Source organism: Leptodactylus fuscus, chromosome 6 (genome assembly GCF_031893055.1).
Source record: "Leptodactylus fuscus isolate aLepFus1 chromosome 6, aLepFus1.hap2, whole genome shotgun sequence".
Taxonomy (NCBI): Eukaryota; Metazoa; Chordata; class Amphibia; order Anura; family Leptodactylidae; genus Leptodactylus; species Leptodactylus fuscus.
In genome coordinates, this window is record NC_134270.1 from 60,963,286 (window position 1) to 60,984,961 (window position 21,676).

Genomic DNA, 21,676 nt, shown 5'->3' on the forward strand with positions numbered 1-21,676 from the left:
TCCCACAATCCTCCTGTGCCCCAGCTCCTCCTCCACCACCTTGTATAGAGCAGGGTGGGTGGGAGATGTTACATTCCAGACCCAGCACAGACTGAGGGAGGAAAGTACAGATTACAACAAATGTCACTTGTTACAGTTTCACTTTGGGCACAACTACTGTATCTAGATACCAAAGTAACCCTTTCTTTGCTGTTCTTGTGCATTTGAGCTGACTGTTGGTGAAGCAATGTATCTAATCCTATACTGTGTTATATCATCTAATGAATTACCGTATCTAAGCCTATCGTGACATACTGTTGTTTGAACCACTGTATCTAAGCCATAAGCATAGTGTTTCAAAAGAAGATCAGTCGTGCAGGATAGTGCCTTTTGGCTGGTCATCAGCCATCTTGTGCAGACTCACTGTGCTCCATGTACAGACTCACTGGGCTATATGTTCAGACTCACTGTGCTCCATGTGCAGACTCACTGGGCTCCATGTACAGACTCACTGTGTTCAATGTACAGACTCACTGGGCTATATGTACAGACTCACTGTGCTCCATGTACAGACTCACTGGGCTATATGTACAGACTCACTGTGCTCCATGTGCAGACTCACTGGGCTCCATGTACAGACTCACTGGGCTATATGTTCAGACTCACTGTGCTCCATGTGCAGACTCACTGGGCTCCATGTACAGACTCACTGTGCTCCATGTACAGACTCACTGGGCTATATGTACAGACTCACTGTGCTCCATGTACAGACTCACTGGGCTATATGTACAGACTCACTGTGCTCCATGTGCAGACTCACTGGGCTCCATGTACAGACTCACTGTGTTCAATGTACAGACTCACTGGGCTATATGTACAGACTCACTGTGCTCCATGTACAGACTCACTGGGCTATATGTACAGACTCACTGTGCTCCATGTGCAGACTCACTGGGCTCCATGTACAGACTCACTGGGCTATATGTACAGACTCACTGTGCTCCATGTGCAGACTCACTGGGCTCCATGTACAGACTCACTGGGCTATATGTTCAGACTCACTGTGCTCCATGTGCAGACTCACTGGGCTCCATGTACAGACTCACTGTGCTCCATGTACAGACTCACTGGGCTATATGTACAGACTCACTGTGCTCCATGTACAGACTCACTGGGCTATATGTACAGACTCACTGTGCTCCATGTGCAGACTCACTGGGCTATATGTACAGACTCACTGTGCTCCATGTACAGACTCACTGGGCTATATGTACAGACTCACTGTGCTCCATGTGCAGACTCACTGGGCTCCATGTACAGACTCACTGGGCTATATGTACAGACTCACTGTGCTCCATGTGCAGACTCACTGGGCTATATGTACAGACTCAGTGCTCTCCTGAACTAAACTGCCTCCAGTGGCATAACTAGGAATGGCGGGGCCCCGTGGCGAACTTTTGACATGGGGCCCCCCCTCCCCAAACCGATGCCGAAGACCTCGACTGACCCCCTCCTCCGCACTCTATTATGTCCCTTAGTAAGCCCTGCACACAGTATTATCCCCTATAGTGTCCCCTGCACACACAGTATTAACCCCTATAGTGTCCAATGCACACAGTATTAACCCCTATAGTGTCCCCTGCACACACAGTATTAACCCCTATAGTGTCCCCTGCACACACAGTATTAACCCCTATAGTGTCCAATGCACACACAGTATTAACCCCTATAGTGTCCAATGCACACACAGTATTAACCCCTATAGTGTCCAATGCACACAGTATTATTAACCCCTATAGTGTCCAATGCACACAGTATTATTAACCCCTATAGTGTCCAATGTACACACAGTATTAACCCCTATAGTGCCCCTGCACACAGTATTATCCCCCATATTGTCCCCTACACACAGTATTAACCCCTATAGTGTCCCCTGCACACACAGTATTAACCCCTATAGTGTCCCCTGCACACACAGTATTAACCCCTATAGTGTCCAATGCACACACAGTATTAACCCCTATAGTGTCCAATGTACACACAGTATTAACCCCTATAGTGTCCAATGCACACACAGTATTAACCCCTATAGTGTCCAATGCACACAGTATTATCCCCCATAGTGTCCCCTGCACACACAGTATTTACCCCTATAGTGTCCCCTGCACACACAGTATTAACCCCTATAGTGTCCAATGCACACACAGTATTAACCCCTATAGTGTCCCCTGCACACACAGTATTATCCCCCATAGTGTCCCCTGCACACACAGTATTTGACCCCTATAGTGTCCCCTGCACACACAGTATTATTAACCCCTATAGTGTCCAATGCACACACAGTATTAACCCCTATAGTGTCCAATGCACACAGTATTATTAACCCCTATAGTGTCCAATGTACACACAGTATTAACCCCTATAGTGCCCCTGCACACAGTATTATCCCCCATATTGTCCCCTACACACAGTATTAACCCCTATAGTGCCCCTGCACACACAGTATTATCCCCCATAGTGTCCCCATATGTCCCACTGTGGACACCTATAAACATTTATTATACTCTGGGGTCTGAAAAGACCCCAGAGTATAATAATCGGAGACCCGGGGGATTAAAACCATTAAAAGAACAGAGACAGTTGCTTACCTGTTCCTGTCGGCTGTCCTGTCCGCTCTTGTCCAGCTTTAATGACGTCAGACATCACATGACCCGGGAAGCTGGCCTGGGTCATGTGACGTCAGAGACGTCAGACACAAATGACGGAGGCCTGGCAGGATCACGGAGAGGTAAGTAACAGTGTTTTTTATGTTTATTACCTCTCCCGATCCGCCGATCATTATACTCGGGGGTCTGCAAAGACCCCCGAGTATAATGATAGCCTCTGTGGGCCCTGCGGTGTCACTTGCCGATCCCGGCCCAGCCAGGATCGGCAAATGAATGGGGCCCGTAATGGACTTTAAAAAAAAAAAAAAAAAAAAAAACCCGCAGCGGTAGCGGCTGTCACCGGGCCCCCTAATGGCCCGGGCCCTGTGGCAGCTGCTACTGCTGCTACCATGGTAGTTACGCCCCTGGCTACCTCCATATAGTTGATAATGTGGATGGTGAGAAGGTTATCATAAGTGTATCTAAGGCCTGGTTCATATCGGTGTTCGGTATTCCTATAGACTATAATGGGGTCCGTGTGTTTTCCGCGCAGTGTCTGCACAAATCATGCAGAGAGAATAGTGCTGCTTGCAATAAAATCTGCAACATGTGGTTCTCTGACATGCCACAGGAGTCAATGGGCACCATCTGGTACCATACTGTAACTTTAGTACCCATGGGCGTCCCCAGGGCTCCTAAGGCCTGTGACTGGTCACGAAGATGCTGAAGCGAACCAGACAAATGCCCAGGAGAATTGAGGCTAGGTGAGTATAAGTGTTTGTTATTTTCATTCACTTCCCCTGGGCATATACTTATTATACTCTGGGATCTGAGGAGACCCAAGAGTATAATAATTGCACCGACGCATAGGGCTGAACCTCCCAAATATTCATCAAATTTCGTGGGGTTAACTTGAAGTTGCTTTAGGGGGCTCTTGGGAGCATTTTATATTGTGTGGGACCACTGTAGGGAGCATAGTATACTGTGTGGGAGCCACTGTGAAGCATTTAATACTGTGTGTGGGCCACTGCGAAACATATCATACTGTGTGTGGCCACTGTGGAGCATATAATACTGTATGGGGGGTTCACTTTGGAGCACGTAGTATTGTGTGGGGTCACTGTGGAGCATATTACACTGTGTGCAGGAAACTGCAGAGCATATTATACTGTGTAGGGGCCACTGTGGAGCATATTATACTGTGTGGGGCCCCTTCACTGTTCACATCTCACGCCATCTATATTTATAGCAGTCATGCACTATTTTAACAGGCTCTAATAACATTGCATGGTGATTATAAAACAGATGCTGTGCAATGTAAATAGTAAAGGAATCACGGCACACCCAAAAGCACCACATTGTCTTCAAAGAGTTGATCAACAGGGGCCCTGGGTGTTGTACCCCCGCTGATCGCTTACATTTCTTAGAATGTTGGGACCCTGCAGATCAGCTGTTTCCACTGCATTAACTGTCACTATCAAGAATATTTTGTAGGGAGGGGGGGAGGAAAAAGTTTAGTTATGCCACTGCCAGTTCCTTTATAGTTGTGTGTGTCCCTACTTGGGGTCTTAAAGCTAGACTCCGGCAATTCTATAGTAAACACAGGTTCTACTTCTTGGTAGATGAGCTAGTGATGTTGTCATAAATCTAAGAAAGGAAAATGACACATAAAACTTTTCTGACCTTCATAAGTAGGTAGAGTCCAAGCTAAGCTTCTTACAAGATCCTACAGATGTGGTATCACACCCTAATTACAACCTCCTAGTGTGGAAAGAACTGACACACACACAGCAAAAGTACTTATACCAGATGATTATATATATATACTGTATATATCTCTATCTATCTATCTATCTATCTATCTATCTATCTATCTATCTATCTATCTATCTATCTATCTATCCATCTAAGTATTTGTACAGTGACGCAATCTTCATGATTTGGGCTGTGCAGCCACCACATTGGATTTGAAATGAATGAGATGCAATTGATGTCTATACTTTTAGGATTACTGCCAGCGGTTGAACAAAAATAACCTGCAGAACATTTAGAAATTGCAACCATTTTTCTACAAAGCCTCCTCATTTCAGGAGCTCAATTGGACAAATTCATATTACTATAAATAAAATGTTGATTTTAGTACTTTGTAGAGTGAATCCTTTGCAGACCATGAATGCCTGAAATCTGGAACCCATGGACATCACCAAACACTGGGTTTGCTCCTTTGTGATGCTTTGCCAGGGTTTTACTGCAGCGGTCTTCAGTTGTTGGAGGTCTTTTTGCCTTAAGTTTTGTCTTATAGAGATTGGCAAACTTAAATATTATTTTTTTAATTAGGCAGGAGAAGGTGAAAAAAAATACTCACCCATTCATGGTGCCCTTCCAGTGCACTCCAGTCCTGTTGCTCTGCTGTCTTCTTTTGCCGGAAGTCCTCACAGGTTGAGATGTCCCTTCTGCTGATTGACCTCACTGGTCACGTCAGTGGCATAAGGAAAGCACCCATGGACATTACAAGTAGTGACATCCCATGTCCTTCGCTGAGGCCGCTGTTTGGCCTCAGGAATCATATGCAGCGGAGTCTTCCGTCTGAAGAAAGCAGCGGAGATGCAGGACTAGACTGCACCAGGAGACATTGGAGCACTAAGGACAGGTGAGCATGTTTTTTAATTTGTTTTCATCTCCTCAAGCCTAATTATATAAATAAATATCTAAGACAACCACTTTAAGCAAGTGAAAGCCATACTCACTTGTTGAGATCCTGTGATTGACTTCTCCATTGCAGAATATTCCATTTCCAGGGCAACACAGTGGCTCAATGACTAGCACTGCAGCCTTGCAGTGCTGGAGTCCTGGGTTTAAATTCTGCCAAGGACAAAACATCTGCAAGGAACTTGTATGTTCTCCCCGTGTTTGTGTGGATTTCCTCAAATACTCCAAAGACATACTGATAGGAAAAAATGTACATTGAGAGCTCTGTATAAAAAAACAAAAAAAGAATATTCCATTTCTTTGCCTTAAAATACTTTTGGTTGAATCTGAGCAGAAAGTATATCCTGGCACACAGTATCGGATTGGGGTGTCTAGGGCCCACCAGTGGAATTGTTTCTAGGGGCCCACCATTAGGACCCCTGCAGACCAGTGTTACTGAGACAGGGCGACTAAAGTTAAAAACATGTCGGGAGCCATGCAGCTCACTCACCACACGATGTGCACCGCTACAGTACCTAAACCCACTGCTACATACTGTATGGAATGTGAGCAGCGTGGCTCCTAGAAATGTTAGGGCCCGTTTACACGGGCACAGAGGGGGAGGATTATGGAGCGTAATCCACATCATAATACGCTCCCTCACAATGGTGGTCTATGTAGACCACCAGGCTTCTTTTTTCTGTGAGCGGCATGCTGCCGTTCACAGAAAAAAAGAAGCAGGCTGCCCTTTCTTCAGGTGGATTCCACGGCTCAGTGAGCTGTGGAGTCCGCCTGGTGGCAGCAACCTCCGGAGTTGGCCCATTCATTTGAGCCGATTCCGGGGGTAAGCCGCGACTGCAACAGTTGTGGCAGGCAGGCTTTGACCCAAGAGTGACGCGGCTCAACGCGTCACTCTCGGTGCCAAAACCCGCTATACTGCCCCCCGTGTGAACTAGCCCTTACCATTACCTGTAGCCACGCTGTCCTGGAAGAGCTGATCTGCAGAGGTCCTGCCTGTTGTATCATCACAGATGTAATATTGATGGCCTATCCTAAGGACAGGCCATCAATATTAGAAAGATGGATTAATAGGGAAAGTATAACACTGGCAGGAGGCCTCTGTGTAAGTGTCAGGGCCCTGGAAAACTGCCGGCCATCTTTAATCATTCAAGTGCTGCCAGCAGCCTGGGGCCCCAAGGTTACAGATCCAGCCCCGGACCACTATCAGTCCTCACTTTGTCAATGCAAATGCATCGGCCAGGGGCCCGAACCAGCCCCTGACATCCCGATCGGGCCCCTGGTCAATGCATCTGCATTGGGAAAACGCGTACTGATAGTCAAGGCTCGGGGCCCACCGGGGGATTCACCGGTTCCTCGGCGGGCCTGTCCAACCCTGCCTGCACACCTCAGAATTCATAGGGCTGCTTCTGTCACATCAACAAAAACCACTGGTGACCCAGTGCCATTGAAAGCCATGCATGTCCATGGCATCCTACTGCCTCCACCATGTTTTACAGAGGATGTGCTGTGCTTTGGTTCAAGAGCCGTTTCAAGCTTTCTCCATACTTTCTTACCCATCATTCTGGTAGAGGTTGATCTTAGTTTCATCTGTCCAAAGAATGCAGTTCTACAACGGGGCTGGCTTCTTTAGATATTTTTTTAAAAGTCTAATCGGGCCATTTTATTTTTGATACTGTGTAATACTTTGTACCTTGTGTTGAACCCTCTGTATACTTATGAAGTCTACGCTTTATGTTAGACACTGATACACCTACTTCCTAGAGACTGTTCTTTACTTGGGTTTTTCTTAACCATGGAAAGGATTCTATGATCATCCACCAATGTTAGCTTCAGTTGATGTCCAGGCCTTTTTGGGTTCCCAAGCTTACCAGTGAGCTCTTTTTTTATTCTTACCAGAATGTACCAAATGTTTGATTTGTCCACTCCTAACATTTCCATTATCTCTTTGATGGATTTCTTCTTTTTTTCAGCCTAATGATGGTCTGTTTCATTTACATTGAGAGCTTCTTTGACCACATGTTGTAGGTTCACAGCAACAACAGCTTCCAAATGCAATTGCCACACCTGGAATCAACTCCAGACCTTCTACCTGCTTAATTGATGATGGAGTAACAGGGAAATAGCCCTTGCAGCCCATTAAATAGGTTTTGTAATAATTTGGTCCCTTGAAAAAGAGGCAGCTACATATTAATTCCAGGAGAAGGGTGGGCAGGTAAACAATGCCGATGAATATGGAAAAGTCTTTGGCAGGAATGAGGCTGCCTTTATTGGAGTCGGGGTGAGGAGGGGGGAAATCCTGCTACCATTGGTGCTGTTCTGCTGTATTTGTGGTTCTAGGGAGGTATTTAAAGTAACATGAACCACTCAGAATGGTATTTGACTCCACACTGTATTATTTATTCCATTGGTTCAGTAGAAAAAGTTTGAAAAGTCCTGAATTGGAGACAGTAGTAACCTTATACACACCGAACCCTATATACTACCTATATGTACTGTCCAAACTAACTAGACCAATTTCAAACTGTGCTTGCTGGTGAGATGCAGTTGACCGGTTAGTTTTGACATGCAGTGACCATATACTACACAGGTCTTTTTATGGTTGCCCCAATGCAACCATACTGTAGTATGTGGACACAATACATAGAATGTGTTATGTAGACAGAACATAGGATTTCATATATAGATAGTACAAAGAGTCTGGGAATGGGCAGTACATGTTTAGTATATAGACATTACGTAGTGTTTCGTGTATTGATAGTACATAAGGTTTGGTGCATGGCTAGTACATAGGATTTGATATATAAATAGTACATAGGATTTGATGCATAGATAATACAGTGGGTTTTGTGGATGTGTAATACGTAATGTAATACATTGGGTTTGGTGTATTGCTAGTACATATAATATGCTGTTTAGATAGCACATTGGGTTTTTGTATAGACAGTATATCTGGTTCAATGCACTGACAGTACATATGGTCTGTAGTGTATTGGAGATGCGTGGCATTTTACAAGGTTATTGCACAAAGTATATTCCACAGATATACTTGTGGTGAGTTACAATAAACTGTAACCACTGTAACTTTCTCACAGTGGAAAGAACCGTGTGACATAGAGACAGAACTGGTCTGTAATCATTTCCGCGCCCCCATAAGGCACATATATCACATATACTCTGACAGAGCAGAGGAAGCAGTACAAGAGAGAAGAACTGAGTCTGGTCTGATGATTGTGGCGGCCGCTGTCTATGTCCTGCTGACACTGAGCAATGTGAAAGGTAAGAGGCTTCACCTCTGTGAACTCAGGTATGGGAGTAGAACCATGGAGGGTCACCTATCACCTCAATCATATAGAAAGGAGAAGGGCGACAGTGGGTCTACTCTCCTCATGCAATATCCAGCTGAAAAATAAGAACACAAATAGAGCCAGTATAGATCAAGTAGTAGACATTACCTGCAGTCCTATGTAATACAGATAACACAGACTGATAACTCACTGAATACAGATAATGTAGTAGATGTCACCTGCAGTCCTATGTAACACCACAGATAACACAGTGATAACTCCCTGAATACAGATAATGTAGCAGATGTCATCTGCAGTCCTATGTAACACCCCAGATAACACAGTGATAGCTCCCTGAATACAGATACTGTAGTAGATGTTACCTGCAGTCCTATGTAATACCACAGATAACACACAGTGATATCTCCCTGAATACAGATAATGTAGTAGATGTCACCTGCAGTCCCATGTAATACAGATAACACACCATGATAACCCCCTGAATACAGATAATGTAGTAGATGTTACCTGCAGTCCTATGTAACACCACAAATAACACACACTGATAACCCCCTGAATACAGATAATGTAGTAGATGTTACCTGCAGTCCTATGTAATACAGATAACACAGACTGATAACTCACTGAATACAGATAATGTAGTAGATGTCACCTGCAGTCCTATGTAACACCACAGATAACACAGTGATAACTCCCTGAATACAGATAATGTAGCAGATGTCATCTGCAGTCCTATGTAACACCCCAGATAACACAGTGATAACTCCCTGAATACAGATAATGTAGTAGATGTTACCTGCAGTCCTATGTAACACCACAGATAACACACAGTGATATCTCCCTGAATACAGATAATGTAGTAGATGTTACCTGCAGTCCTATGTAACACCACAAATAACACACACTGATAACCCCCTGAATACAGATAATGTAGTAGATGTTACCTGCAGTCCTATGTAATACCACAGATAACACACAGTGATATCTCCCTGAATACAGATAATGTAGTAGATGTCACCTGCAGTCCCATGTAATACAGATAACACACCATGATAACCCCCATGAATACAGATAATGTAGTAGATGTTACCTGCAGTCCTATGTAATACCACAGATAACACACAGTGATAACTCCCTGAATACAGATAATGTAGTAGATGTCACCTGCAGTCCCATGTAATACAGATAACACAGTGATAACCCCCTGAATACAGATAATGTAGTAGATGTTACCTGCAGTCCTATGTAATACCACAGATAACACAGTGATAGCTCCCTGAAGACAGATAATGTAGTAGATGTCACCTGCAGTCCTATGTAATACAGATAACACACCATGATAACTCCCTGAATACAGATAATGTAGTAGATGTTACCTGCAGTCCTATGTAACACCACAGATAACACATAGTGATAACTCCCTGAATACAGATAATATAGTAGATGTTTACCTGCAGTCCCATGTAATACACAGATAACACACAGTGATAACTCCCTGAATACAGATAATGTACTAGATGTTACCTGCAGTCCCATGTAATATACAGATAACACACAGTGATAACTCCCTGAATACAGATAATGTAGTAGATGTTACCTGCAGTCCCATGTAATACACAGATAACACACAGTGATAACTCCCTGCATACAGATAATGTAGTAGATGTTACCTGCAGTCCTATGTAACACCACAGATAACACACAGTGATAACTCCCTGCATACAGATAATGTAGTAGATGTTACCTGCAGTCCTATGTAACACCACAGATAACACATAGTGATAACTCCCTGAATACAGATAATGTAGTAGATGTTACCTGCAGTCCTAAGTAACACCACAGTTAAAACAGTGATAACTCCCTGAATACAGATAATGTAGTAGATGTTACCTGCAGTCCTATGTAACACCACAGATAACACACAGTGATAGCTCACTGAATACAGATAATGTAGTAGATGTCACCTGCAGTCCTATGTAACACCACAGATAACACAGTGATAACTCTCTGAATACAGATAATGTAGTAGATGTCACCTGCAGTCCTATGTAACACCACAGATAACACACAGTGATAACTCCCTGAATACAGATAATGTAGTAGATGTCACCTGCAGTCCTATGTAACACCACAGATAACACACAGTGATAACTCCCTGAATACAGATAATGTAGTAGATGTTACCTGCAGTCCTATGTAACACCACAGATAAAACACAGTGATAACTCCCTGAATACAGATAATGTAGATGTTACCTACAGTCCTATGTAACACCACAGATAACAAACAGTGATAACTCCCTGAAAACAGCTAATGTAGTAGATATTACTGGCAGTCCTATGTAATACAGATAACACAACATGATAACTCCCTGAATACAGGTAACGTAGTAGATAATACTGGCAGTCCTATGTAGCACCACAAACATTGAAAACTCAGTAAAACATAGTTATAACCCTGAGTACACATATAGTAGATTTATGTTACATAGGCAGACCCAGGAGTGGATGTTCTTGATCATTACTAACTCCTTGGTGCATTTAAGTTCAGCAGGTCGTAGCTACAGTTTGGGGTTTGCACAGGGCAATGAGATGCTGACAAAATAGCATATTTTATGTTGCACAATAGATGTGATCCCCAACAAGTAAACATTTGCTTGTTTGTCGAATGATCTTTTGCACAAGCAAATTATCGGGAACAACCGACAGTTCTACAGTATGTAGCACATTATCGTGTTACTATGAGTCGTGACATTTAACAAACTCAGCTCTGCTACTCCTTCCATGAAGAAATTATTGCATTATGTAACACACAGTCCGCAAGGTCCCAAAGATGCAAGTACGTAGTTCTTGTCTGCGGTAGAATCCACCTAAATATAGCAGAACTGGCTTACTTCCTGCGCTGCTGCTCTACTCACTGTCACTTTCATTTTAGTAATATTAATAGTAATTAATAGTAGTAGTATAAGTATCTTTAATCTGGCTGAAATCAATTTTCCTTCCCTATTGAACAAGTGACAGGACTTGTTGCTTTGTTGTGAGGAATCCCTAATCAGGTCTTAAGGAACCATAGGATTCCGGGGAACCATGTTTAGGGCATGATTACAAGATTTAGGTGTGACGTGGACATGGTGCGGTTGTAATATGGGTGGATTTGCCAATTACCACATTATTCATGAATTTATTACATATAACATAACAGTAGCATTATATTGTGTGGAGCCAGAGTAGGGGGCATTATACTGCATGTGGGGCCAGTAAAGGGGAGCAAAGGAGTATTATATTATGTATCTATGGGGGGACCCAGTCTTTCCTAGTTACACCCTTGATGGTGCCCTAAAGAACAAAGCCTTAATACACTGTAACAAACTATCAGGGTAAATCGTAACCTCATAAAGTATTATGCAGAGTAGAAACAACTTCAACAAGTTGTGAGAAGTATTTGCAGCATGTTATAAGGCAGGAGCTGCTGACTGGTAAGTATATAGTTTTGTTCGAAAAGACTATATTCACATGATTATATATTTGCTCTTTCTATGGTTAGAAACAGTCATCTAGTCATGAGGGCAGTCCTATCGGTGACTGACAGCAATATCTCCATGCACAGTCCTATACTGAGGACTGTCAATCACTGATAGGAATAACCTCATGACTACATGCTCATAAAAGCATAGAAAGAGCAAAGATATAAATCAATAAATAAAATATAAATGAAAAAGCTGTAAGGAGATGTAAAAATGTTCAGGCTGTCAGACTATGGCAACAAAAAAATGTAAGTTTTAGATTTTTCTAAACGTATTAAAACATTACAAAAGTGGTATAAATTTGGTATCAACATGATCGTACCAACCCAAAGAATACAGGAAGCATGTCATTTTTGCTGCATAGGGAACACTGTAAAAACAAACTCATAAGAACATAGTATAAATGCAGTGTTTTCTAGTTTCTTCTCATTCTGAATGTCTGTCTAGCTTCCTAGTACAACATTTGGAATATTAAATGGCACCATTGCAGGGTAAAATTTATCCTGCATATAATGAGCCCTCATAAGACTCTATGAACATCAAAATAAATAAGTTCTGACTTTTGGAAGGCTGGGAATAAAAAACAGCAATGCAAAAATGACTGCAATGGGAAGGATTAGAGAATGACCAAGGAAGAATATGCAGATCATATTCCTAATCAGCAGCTCCTAAGGTACAGAAATAGCTGAATTCCTTCAGGTCTACACTGTTTCCATAAATCCCATAAAGGTAGAAAGGAGCTACGCAAAGAACATAGCATAGCGAACTATTGGATGCAAAGTTTTTCTTTGTATTTATAGTTCTTGAAATCAATTTATTTGCCCAATTTTTATACTTCCTTTTTATTATTCCACTATACTATTATTTGTGGGAGAGACCACAGCAGAAACTGCTTGATTATAATACAGCGCCACCACATGGGAAAGGAAGGAATATGGCATGGCAATGGCTGGCAAAGACATAATATAAATCTAGAAAAACCCTTTTACAATCTCCCGCCTTTTATATGCTGTCAACAATGTCACTTGTTCTCATGTTCTCTGTGTTGTGTCTGCATATTCACTAATGTCACTGGTTTCTAACTTCTTTGTGTTGTCAATGATGTCACCTGTTCCTGGTCACTTTGTTGTTGGTGATGCAACTTTTTTTCTAGCTTCTCTGCTCCATTGGTTTCCATATTTTCTTTGTTGTCAATGATGTCTTTGGGTGCAAGTTTTTCTTTGCACTCAATGTCACTTGTTCCCAGCTTCTGTGTGCTGTCAGTGATGCTACTGGTACTTCCTGAATTCTCTGTGCTGTCAATGATGTTACTGGTAGTTCATGACTTCTGTGTGCTGTCAGTGATGTTACTGATAGTTCCTGGCTTCTCTGTGCTGTCAATGATGTTTTACTGGTAGTTCCTGACTTCTCTGTGCTATCAGTGATGTTACTAGTAGTTCCTGACTTCTGTGTACTGTCAGTGATGTTACTAGTAGTTCCTGACTTCTCTGTGCGGTCAGTGATGTTACTAGTAGCTCCTGACTTCTCTGCGCTGTCAGTGATGTTCCTGACTTGTATGTGCTGTCAGCGATGTTACTGGTACGGTAGTTCCTGACTTCTCTGTGCTGTCAGTGATGTTCCTGACTTCTCTGTACTGTCAGTGATGTTTCTGACTTATATGTGGTGTCAGTGATGCTACTGGTAGTTCCTAACTTCTCTGTGCTGTCAGTGATGTTGCTGGTAGTTCCTGACTTCTCTGTGCTGTCAGTGATGTTACTAGTAGTTCCTGACTTCTGTGTGCTGTCAGTGATGCTACTGGTAGTTCCTGACTTCTCTGTGCTGTCAATGATGTTCCTGACTTGTATGTGCTGTCAGTGATGTTACTAGTAGTTCCTGACTTCTCCGTGCTGTCAATGATGTTACTGGTAGTTCCTGACATCTCTATGCTGTCAGTGAAGTTCCTGACTTGTATGTGCTGTCAGTGATGTTACTGGTAGTTCCTGACTTCTCTGTGCTGTCAGTGATGTTGCTGGTAGTTCCTGACTTCTCTGTGCTGTCAGTGATGTTCCTGACTTGTATGTGCTGTCAGTGATGTTACTGGTAGTTCCTGACTTCTCTGTGCTATCAGTGATGTTCCTGACTTGTATGTGCTGTCAGTGATGTTACTGGTAGTTCTTGACTTCTCTGTGCTGTCAGTGATGTTTCTGACTTGTATGTGCTGTCAGTGATATTACTGGTAGTTCCTGACTTCTCTGTGCTGTCAGTGATGTTACTAGTAGTTCCTGACTTCTCTGTGCTATCAGTGATGTTACTAGTAGTTCCTGACTTCTCTGTGCTGTCAGTGATGCTACTGGTAGTTCCTGACTTCTCTGTGCTATCAGTGATGTTCCTGACTTCTCTGTGCTGTCAGTGATGTTCCTGACTTCTCTGTAATGTCAGTGCTGTTGCTGGTAGTTCCTGACTTCTCTATGCTATCAGTGATGTTCCTGACTTCTCTGTGCAGTCAGTGATGTTGCTGGTAGTTCCTGACTTCTCTGTGCTGTCAGTGATGTTCCTGACCTGTATGTGCTGTCAGTGATGTTACTGGTAGTTCCTGACTTCTCTGTGCTGTCAGTGATGTTCCTGACCTGTATGTGCTGTCAGTGATGTTACTGGTAGTTCCTGACTTCTCTGTGCTGTCAGTGATGTTACTGGTAGTTCCTGACTTCTCTGTGCTATCAGTGATGTTCCTGACTTGTATGTGCTGTCAGTGATGTTACTGGTAGTTCCTGACTTCTCTGTGCTATCAGTGATGTTCCTGACTTGTATGTGCTGTCAGTGATGTTACTGGTAGTTCCTGACTTCTGTGTACTGTCAGTGATGTTACTGGTATGGTAGTTCCTGACTTCTCTGTGCTGTCAGTGATGTTGCTGGTAGTTCCTGACTTCTCTGTGCTATCAGTGATGTTACTGACTTCTCTGTGCTGTCAGTGATGTTCCTGACTTGTATGTGCTGTCAGTGATGTTACTGGTAGTTCCTGACTTCTCTGTGCTGTCAGTGATGTTGCTGGTTCTCAGCTTCTCTGTGCCATGAGTGATATCACTGGTTTCTAGGTTCTCTGCATTCGCTGTCATTGATTTCTGGTTTCTCTGCACTGACAATGATGTCACTGGTTCCTGAACTCTGTGGGCTCTTATCGATGTCACTTATTCTTCAGTTTCTCCTCTGGTTCTCAGCTTCTCTGTGTTGTCATTGATGTTTTTCCTTGATTACCACTTTTTTTGTGTTTTTAGAGATATTACTGGTACCTAACTTCTCTGTGCTGTCAGTGATGTCACTGGTTCCCATGTATCAGCACTGCTAGAATGATCACAAGTTTGTGTGTTGAGAATGATGGCACTGCTTCTTTGCTCTGCTATTGATGTAATAGATTCCTGGTGTCACTGATTTCCAGCTTTTCATCTCTGTTGAGTCCTAAATTCTTTCTGCCATAAGTGATGTTACTTTTGGATACCAGTGTTTTTGTGCTGTCAGTGATGTTTCTGATTCTCAGGTTCTTTGTATTGCTAAAAATGTAACTAGTTTCCAGCCTTACTTGTCATTGATGTAATTGATTTTTGGCTTCTCTGAACTGCCATTGATGCCACTGGTTCCCAGCCTCTCTGTGCTGACATTGATGTTACTGGTTGTTCCTAACTTTGCTTTAGTGGATACCACTGGTATAGGGGAATTTCAAGTTCTCTGTTCCACTGGTTCCTAAATTCTCTGGGCTGTCGGTGATGTTATTGCTGGATCCCAGTTTTCTCTGTGATGTCAGTGACGTCATCGGTTCCTGACTTCTTTGTCATGTCAGTGATGTCACCGCTTCCTGACTTCTCTGTCCTGTCAGTGATGTCACCGGTTCCTGACTTCTCTGCCCTGTCAGTGATGTCACTAGTTTCTGAATTCTCTGTCCTGTCAGTGATGTCACAGGTTCCTGACTTCTTTATCCTGTCAGTAATGTCACTGGTTCTGGACTTCTCTGTCCTGTCAGTGATGTCACTGGTTCCTGACATCTTTGTCCTATCAGTGATGTAACTGGTTCCTGACTTCTCCGTCCTATCAGTGATATCACTGGTTCCTGACTTCTTTGTCCTATCTGTGATGTCACTGGTTCCTGACTTCTCCGTCCTATCAGTGATGTCACGGGTTCCTGACTTCTCTGTCTTGTCAGTGATGTCACTGGTTCCTGACTTCTTTGTCCTGTCAGTGATGTCACTGGTTCCTGACTTCTCCGTCCTATCAGTGATGTCACTAGTTCCTGACTTCTCTGTCCTTTCAGTGATGTCACTGGTTCCTGAATTCTCTGTCCTGTCAGTGATGTCACCGGTTTCCTGACTTCTCTGTCCTGTCAGTGATGTCACTGGTTCCTGACTTCTTTGTCCTATCAGTGATGTCACTGGTTCCTGAATTCTCTGTCCTGTCAGTGATGTCACTGGTTCCTGACTTCTCTGTCCTGTCAGTGATGTCACTGGTTCCTGACTTCTTTGTCCTGTCAGTGATGTCACTGGTTCCTGACTTCTTTGTCCTGTCAGTGATGTCACTGGTTCCTGACTTCTCTGTCCTGTCAGTGATGTCACTGGTTCCTGACTTCTTTGTCCTATCAGTGATGTCACTGGTTCCTGAATTCTCTGTCCTGTCAGTGATGTTACTGTTTCCAAGTCTTTCTGTAGTGCCACTAATATATCTAGTTTCCAAGTCACTTAATGTTACTGGTTCTCATGTTTTCTATGTGCCTACTTTTTTGTGCTGTCAGTAATGTAACTAATCCCTGACTTCTCTGTGTTGTTGCTAATGTCACTGGCTCCTTGATTCCCTGCACTGGCAGTAATATAACTAGTTCCCAGCCTCCTTGCATTATCAATAGTATCTCTGATTCTCAATGATGGCACTGATTCTTGTATTCTCTGTGATGTCACTGGTCCCCAAGTTCTCTGAGCTGACAGTTGTGTCACGGGCTCATAGCTTTACTGCACTTTCAACTATGGCATAGTTCCTGGTCTCTTGTTTTCCCTGCTGAAAACAAGTCTCTGGTCTTTGGATTCTCTGTTCTCTTGATGAAATCACTAATTTCTAGCTTCTCTACGCAGTCAATAATGTCACTAGTTAGGAGTTTCTCTGGGCTAAGTGATGTCAATAGTTCACAGTTTTTGGGTATATCAGTGATGTCGTTAGTTCTCAGCTTCTTTACACCTTCAAGTTTTGTTACACCTACAATATGGGGGTTCCTGTAATGGAGAAATGTGTTTATCATCACTTAATGAGACATATATAAGATCTGAGTATTGTATTGTGTGAAGCACATCCTGTGTGTGTAGTGTGGGGGGATTCATTACCACAATGTTTCTTACAGCGGAATCTCACACTTCACGTCTGTATGTGGAGGAAGGAAAAAACGTCACCTTAAGATGTGTGTTTCCAGGGGGCAATGGTTCAGACTTACAATGGTTGACTCCAAGGGGCTACACCAGTTATTTTAATGGGGAGAAAGGTAAGTACAAAAATCCCTCTTAATTGCTGTTGTGTAAGTGTCCACGTATGTTCATGTATACAGGTGAGGTAGAATTTAAGGATTAATATGTCCTACCTGCAAACAGAGATACCTCAAATCCTACTGCTAGTTTATGGACACTTACACTCCTATGCTTTATACTGCAGTTCTGCTCTATTAGGGTTGAGCTAAGAAGTTAATCCATTTCAGTGTGAGTTTGTATGTTTGCGTGGGTTTCCTCCCATACTCTGAAGGCATACTCATAAGGAATTTAGATTATGAACCCTATATGAGCGCTATGGAATAAGTTGGTGCTATAGAAGTAAGCAAAATATCTTAGTATCTTAAGTAGTTTTAAGTTCTCCTATGTCATCAGAGGGTCCGGCCGCTGATCTATTTCTCCTCTGTGCATTACACTCCAGTGCTGCATGTTCAAATTGACTGTGGTATATAAGCACAAGCTCTGCAAGTTGGGGATGGACATGGATAGCTGAGGGCCCTGGGTAAAAATGGTTATGGGCCCCTTGTTTTCCAATATCTCATTATAGAGCACCCCCTTATCCGCTGGTAATAGTAGGCCATGAAGTTCATTAAAGAGAACCTGTCATCTCAATTATGGTCCCCAAATACAATGTCAAAGATGCCTTACAAATATATCCAAAGCATATGTAATACTGTGCTTAGACTCCCCCGTTCCTGAAAACGACATCCCCAAACTTTTTCTGTACTATATGTTAATGACCCAAATTGAGTCCACTGGGTGTTTCTAGCGGCACCTGAATCTGGCTCTCAGATCAGCTTCAGCACTATATTCACTATATTCTCTTCTCCTTGCGATGAAATCCCATGATCACGCTAACAATCCTCCGCCACACCTGCGCACACAGTTACCGGATTTTATTATTACGTTCACAGTTACGGGATTTCATTTCAAGAAGAAGAGGCTATAAATGTCAGTTACAGAAAGGGGCCTGGTTAGCGGGCTCAATTTGGGTTATTAACATACAGCACAGGAAAAGTTTGGGGATGTCATTTTCAGGAATGGTGGAGTCTAGGCACTACATTTCATATGCTTTGGATATGTTTAAAAGGCACCTTTTACGTAGTATTATGGGTTTGGGTACCATAAATGGAGTGACGCTAGGTTCACACTAGCGTTCGGGTCTCCGTTCTGTGGTTTCCATCTTCTACATGCAGAACACGGAAACCTGTCAGAGCAGATACGGCCGTGAGTGGTGGTGAGCGTTTTAAGCCGTGAAACCATTTTTTAAAAATCAGACACAGAGTACTGCATGTCCGACTCTATCCGCTTTTAAAGAAACCGATTTCGCGGTGGAGAGTATAAAACGCTCACCGCCGCTCAAGGCTGGACATCTTTCAAACCCATTCAAATTAATGGGTTTGAAAGAGTCCTGCAGGTTTCCGTCTCCTGCCTCTGTTTTGTGCAGGAAACAGAAATCTGCAGAACGGAGATCGGGCGCAGATGTGAACGAGCCCTGAAAAGTTCCTATTATCTTATGATTTACCTGCAATCTAACAGGCAGTAGAATTCACTGCTAAGTTGATAGGACCTTCTAACCTACTAGGCCCCAGTGCACCTGCACAGGCTGCATCAATGGTACTGTATGTACTCCAATGCTGCAGGTAGTCAGTCACTCATATGCACTTTTTTCCTGTATCCTCTCAGAATGTAATTCATTGCATTGCTGGGATTTATTAGATTATGTGAAATATATATCCTCTGCTCTTCATGACCTTTAGTTTTATAAAAGGAATATCACATCTACAGTAAGTACAGGGAAAGCTGAATACATCTCCCATTCTCAGGCTATGACTCTTCTGTCTTTATAATTTTCTCATTAAATAAATATGCTTATTAGGTACCTTGTCATTACAGTTTTAAAAGACATAAGACACCAGCTAGTAGAGTCATCGAGGAATCGGCTGATCATACGTTTGTCCAATATGAGCAGGGCAGATGAGGGGCTGTACACTTGTCTGTATTACAGCTCCCCAGTGCAGACCAAAAGAGTCCAGGTCTCAGTATTGGGTAAGTGACTTTTATCATAATGATATACAAAAACATGAATTCCGAAACGGACTGAAGTTGCAGTCATTCAGGTCACTTGTGACACCGCATTTCATAACATGAAACTTCTTCAAACTTAAGAAAAAAAAAGGTTCTGCAAATGAAGGCACAATGCAACTTCAGAGTAGCGGCCTCTCATCTTACTGGATCATGTGGTCACTGATGCTGAAAGTAAAACTCCAGACCTTAGAAAGATGAAGTTTCTGCTGGTGGAAAGTACCTGATGGGAAGATTCTTATCTGTTGGAACAAACAACATCCCATTAGGACTGGGTCACTACTATAGGGGATGCTGACAGAGTCCGGAAAGTAAGGCTGGGGCAATGGTTAATAGCAGAGTAACAAATCATATATAGAATTTTCCATAACAATAGGCAATAGAAAGTATGATAACAACAAAGTTGTCTCAGGTTGTCCTTAGCAACGGTCAAGCCAAAATATCAAAGTGACTAAGATAGTGGTATTTTTTATATATCAGTTTAAGTTTGTAACATTTTATATTCAGTATCATAGTACAAGTATGAGCTGTCTGTCCTAATGGGTTATGATTACTTTCTAGCTCCTCCATCTCCACCTTCTATAGATGTTATCAGAATCCCTGGGAAAGGCCTGAAAGAGAAAATTCTTCTTACCTGCACAACATCAGGTGGCCGTCCCTGCCCCAGACTCACCTGGCTGATCAACGACCACACAGAACTTTTTGGTGAGACCATTGGAATCATTTACTTTGCCAAGCCCCAGAAATCTGCCACAGTGACTTCAATTTCAGTCCCAATTTCTCCATAATCAACCACATTGACACCATAATAGCGATCAGTGGCATAACTAGGAATGGCGGGGGCCCAAGACGAACATTTGACATAAGGCCCCCAGACCCACTTCCCCTGCACAAACTGCATTCCTGCACACACTATTATGCCCCATAGTGCCCCTACACACACAGCATTATGCACAATAGTGGCCCCTGCGCACACTATTACGCCACATAGTACCCCTACACACAGCATTATGCACAATAGTGGCCCCTGCACACACTATTATGCCCCAGAGTGACCACTGCACACACTATTATGCCCCACTGTGGACACCCATGAACAATTATTATACTCTGGGGTCTTTTCAGACCCCAAAGTATAATGATTGGAGACCCAAGGGAGATTAAAAACAAAAAACACTGTTACTTACCTCTCCCTGGCTCCGCCGAACTCCCTGCAGATCTCTTCAACGTTGGATCAGACGTCACCTGACCCAGGTCGGCATCGCAACGCATAATGACGCTGGCCTGGGTCACATGACGTCACCAAACAAGCCAAAGCCGTCCGGAGCACAGGAGAGGTAAATAACAGTGTTTTTTAGGTTACTTCACCTCTCCTAGCCCTCCAATAACTATAGTCAAAAGTCTGAAAAGACTGCTGAGTATAATGATAGCAGTATTTGTGGTGTTCGCGGGCCCGCAGCCTTACTTACCGATCCCTGGTCCTGTTCACAGCCACATCTGCAGAAGGGGAAGTGCAGGCAGCCGTTAATAGGAGTTAGGATTGGTAAGTAAATAAGGCCTGTTACCTGCTGGAGTTACTCCATCATGTAACGGCGTATTTAAAAAAAAACAAAAAACATTAGGGGTCCGCCAGGGCCCCTTATGTCCCAGGCTCTGTGACAGCAGCTACCACTGCTAGCCCGGTAGTTATGCCCCTGATAGCAATATAGTTTGAGTAACTTCAGCCACAGTGCCTCCAGTGCTAACTAGTGTTCCCATAATAAACCAAAGTGCCCCCAGTCCCAGCTGACAAGTGACATTTAATATTAATAAGCCGCTCTAGGAGAATATTAATGTAATGACTTCTTTTTTCTGGCACTATAAAACACTATAAAACAATGCCAACATCCATACATTTTCTATTCACCATGATGTAGTGAATGATGCATGATGTTTCCAGGC

General features: G+C 43.1%; 1 protein-coding gene across 1 annotated transcript in view; it reads left to right on the forward strand.

Annotated features, from left to right (window-relative positions):
- The first annotated feature begins 8,557 nt into the window (after nt 1–8,557).
- CRTAM (cytotoxic and regulatory T cell molecule) overlaps nt 8,558–21,676 on the forward strand; it is a 29,016-nt gene continuing 15,897 nt past the window's right edge. The window contains exons 1-4 of the mRNA XM_075280096.1: nt 8,558–8,609; nt 17,512–17,649; nt 19,547–19,699; nt 20,297–20,440. Of these exons, the coding sequence (XP_075136197.1) occupies nt 8,558–8,609; nt 17,512–17,649; nt 19,547–19,699; nt 20,297–20,440 (487 nt within the window). The remainder of the gene's footprint in view (nt 8,610–17,511; nt 17,650–19,546; nt 19,700–20,296; nt 20,441–21,676) is intronic.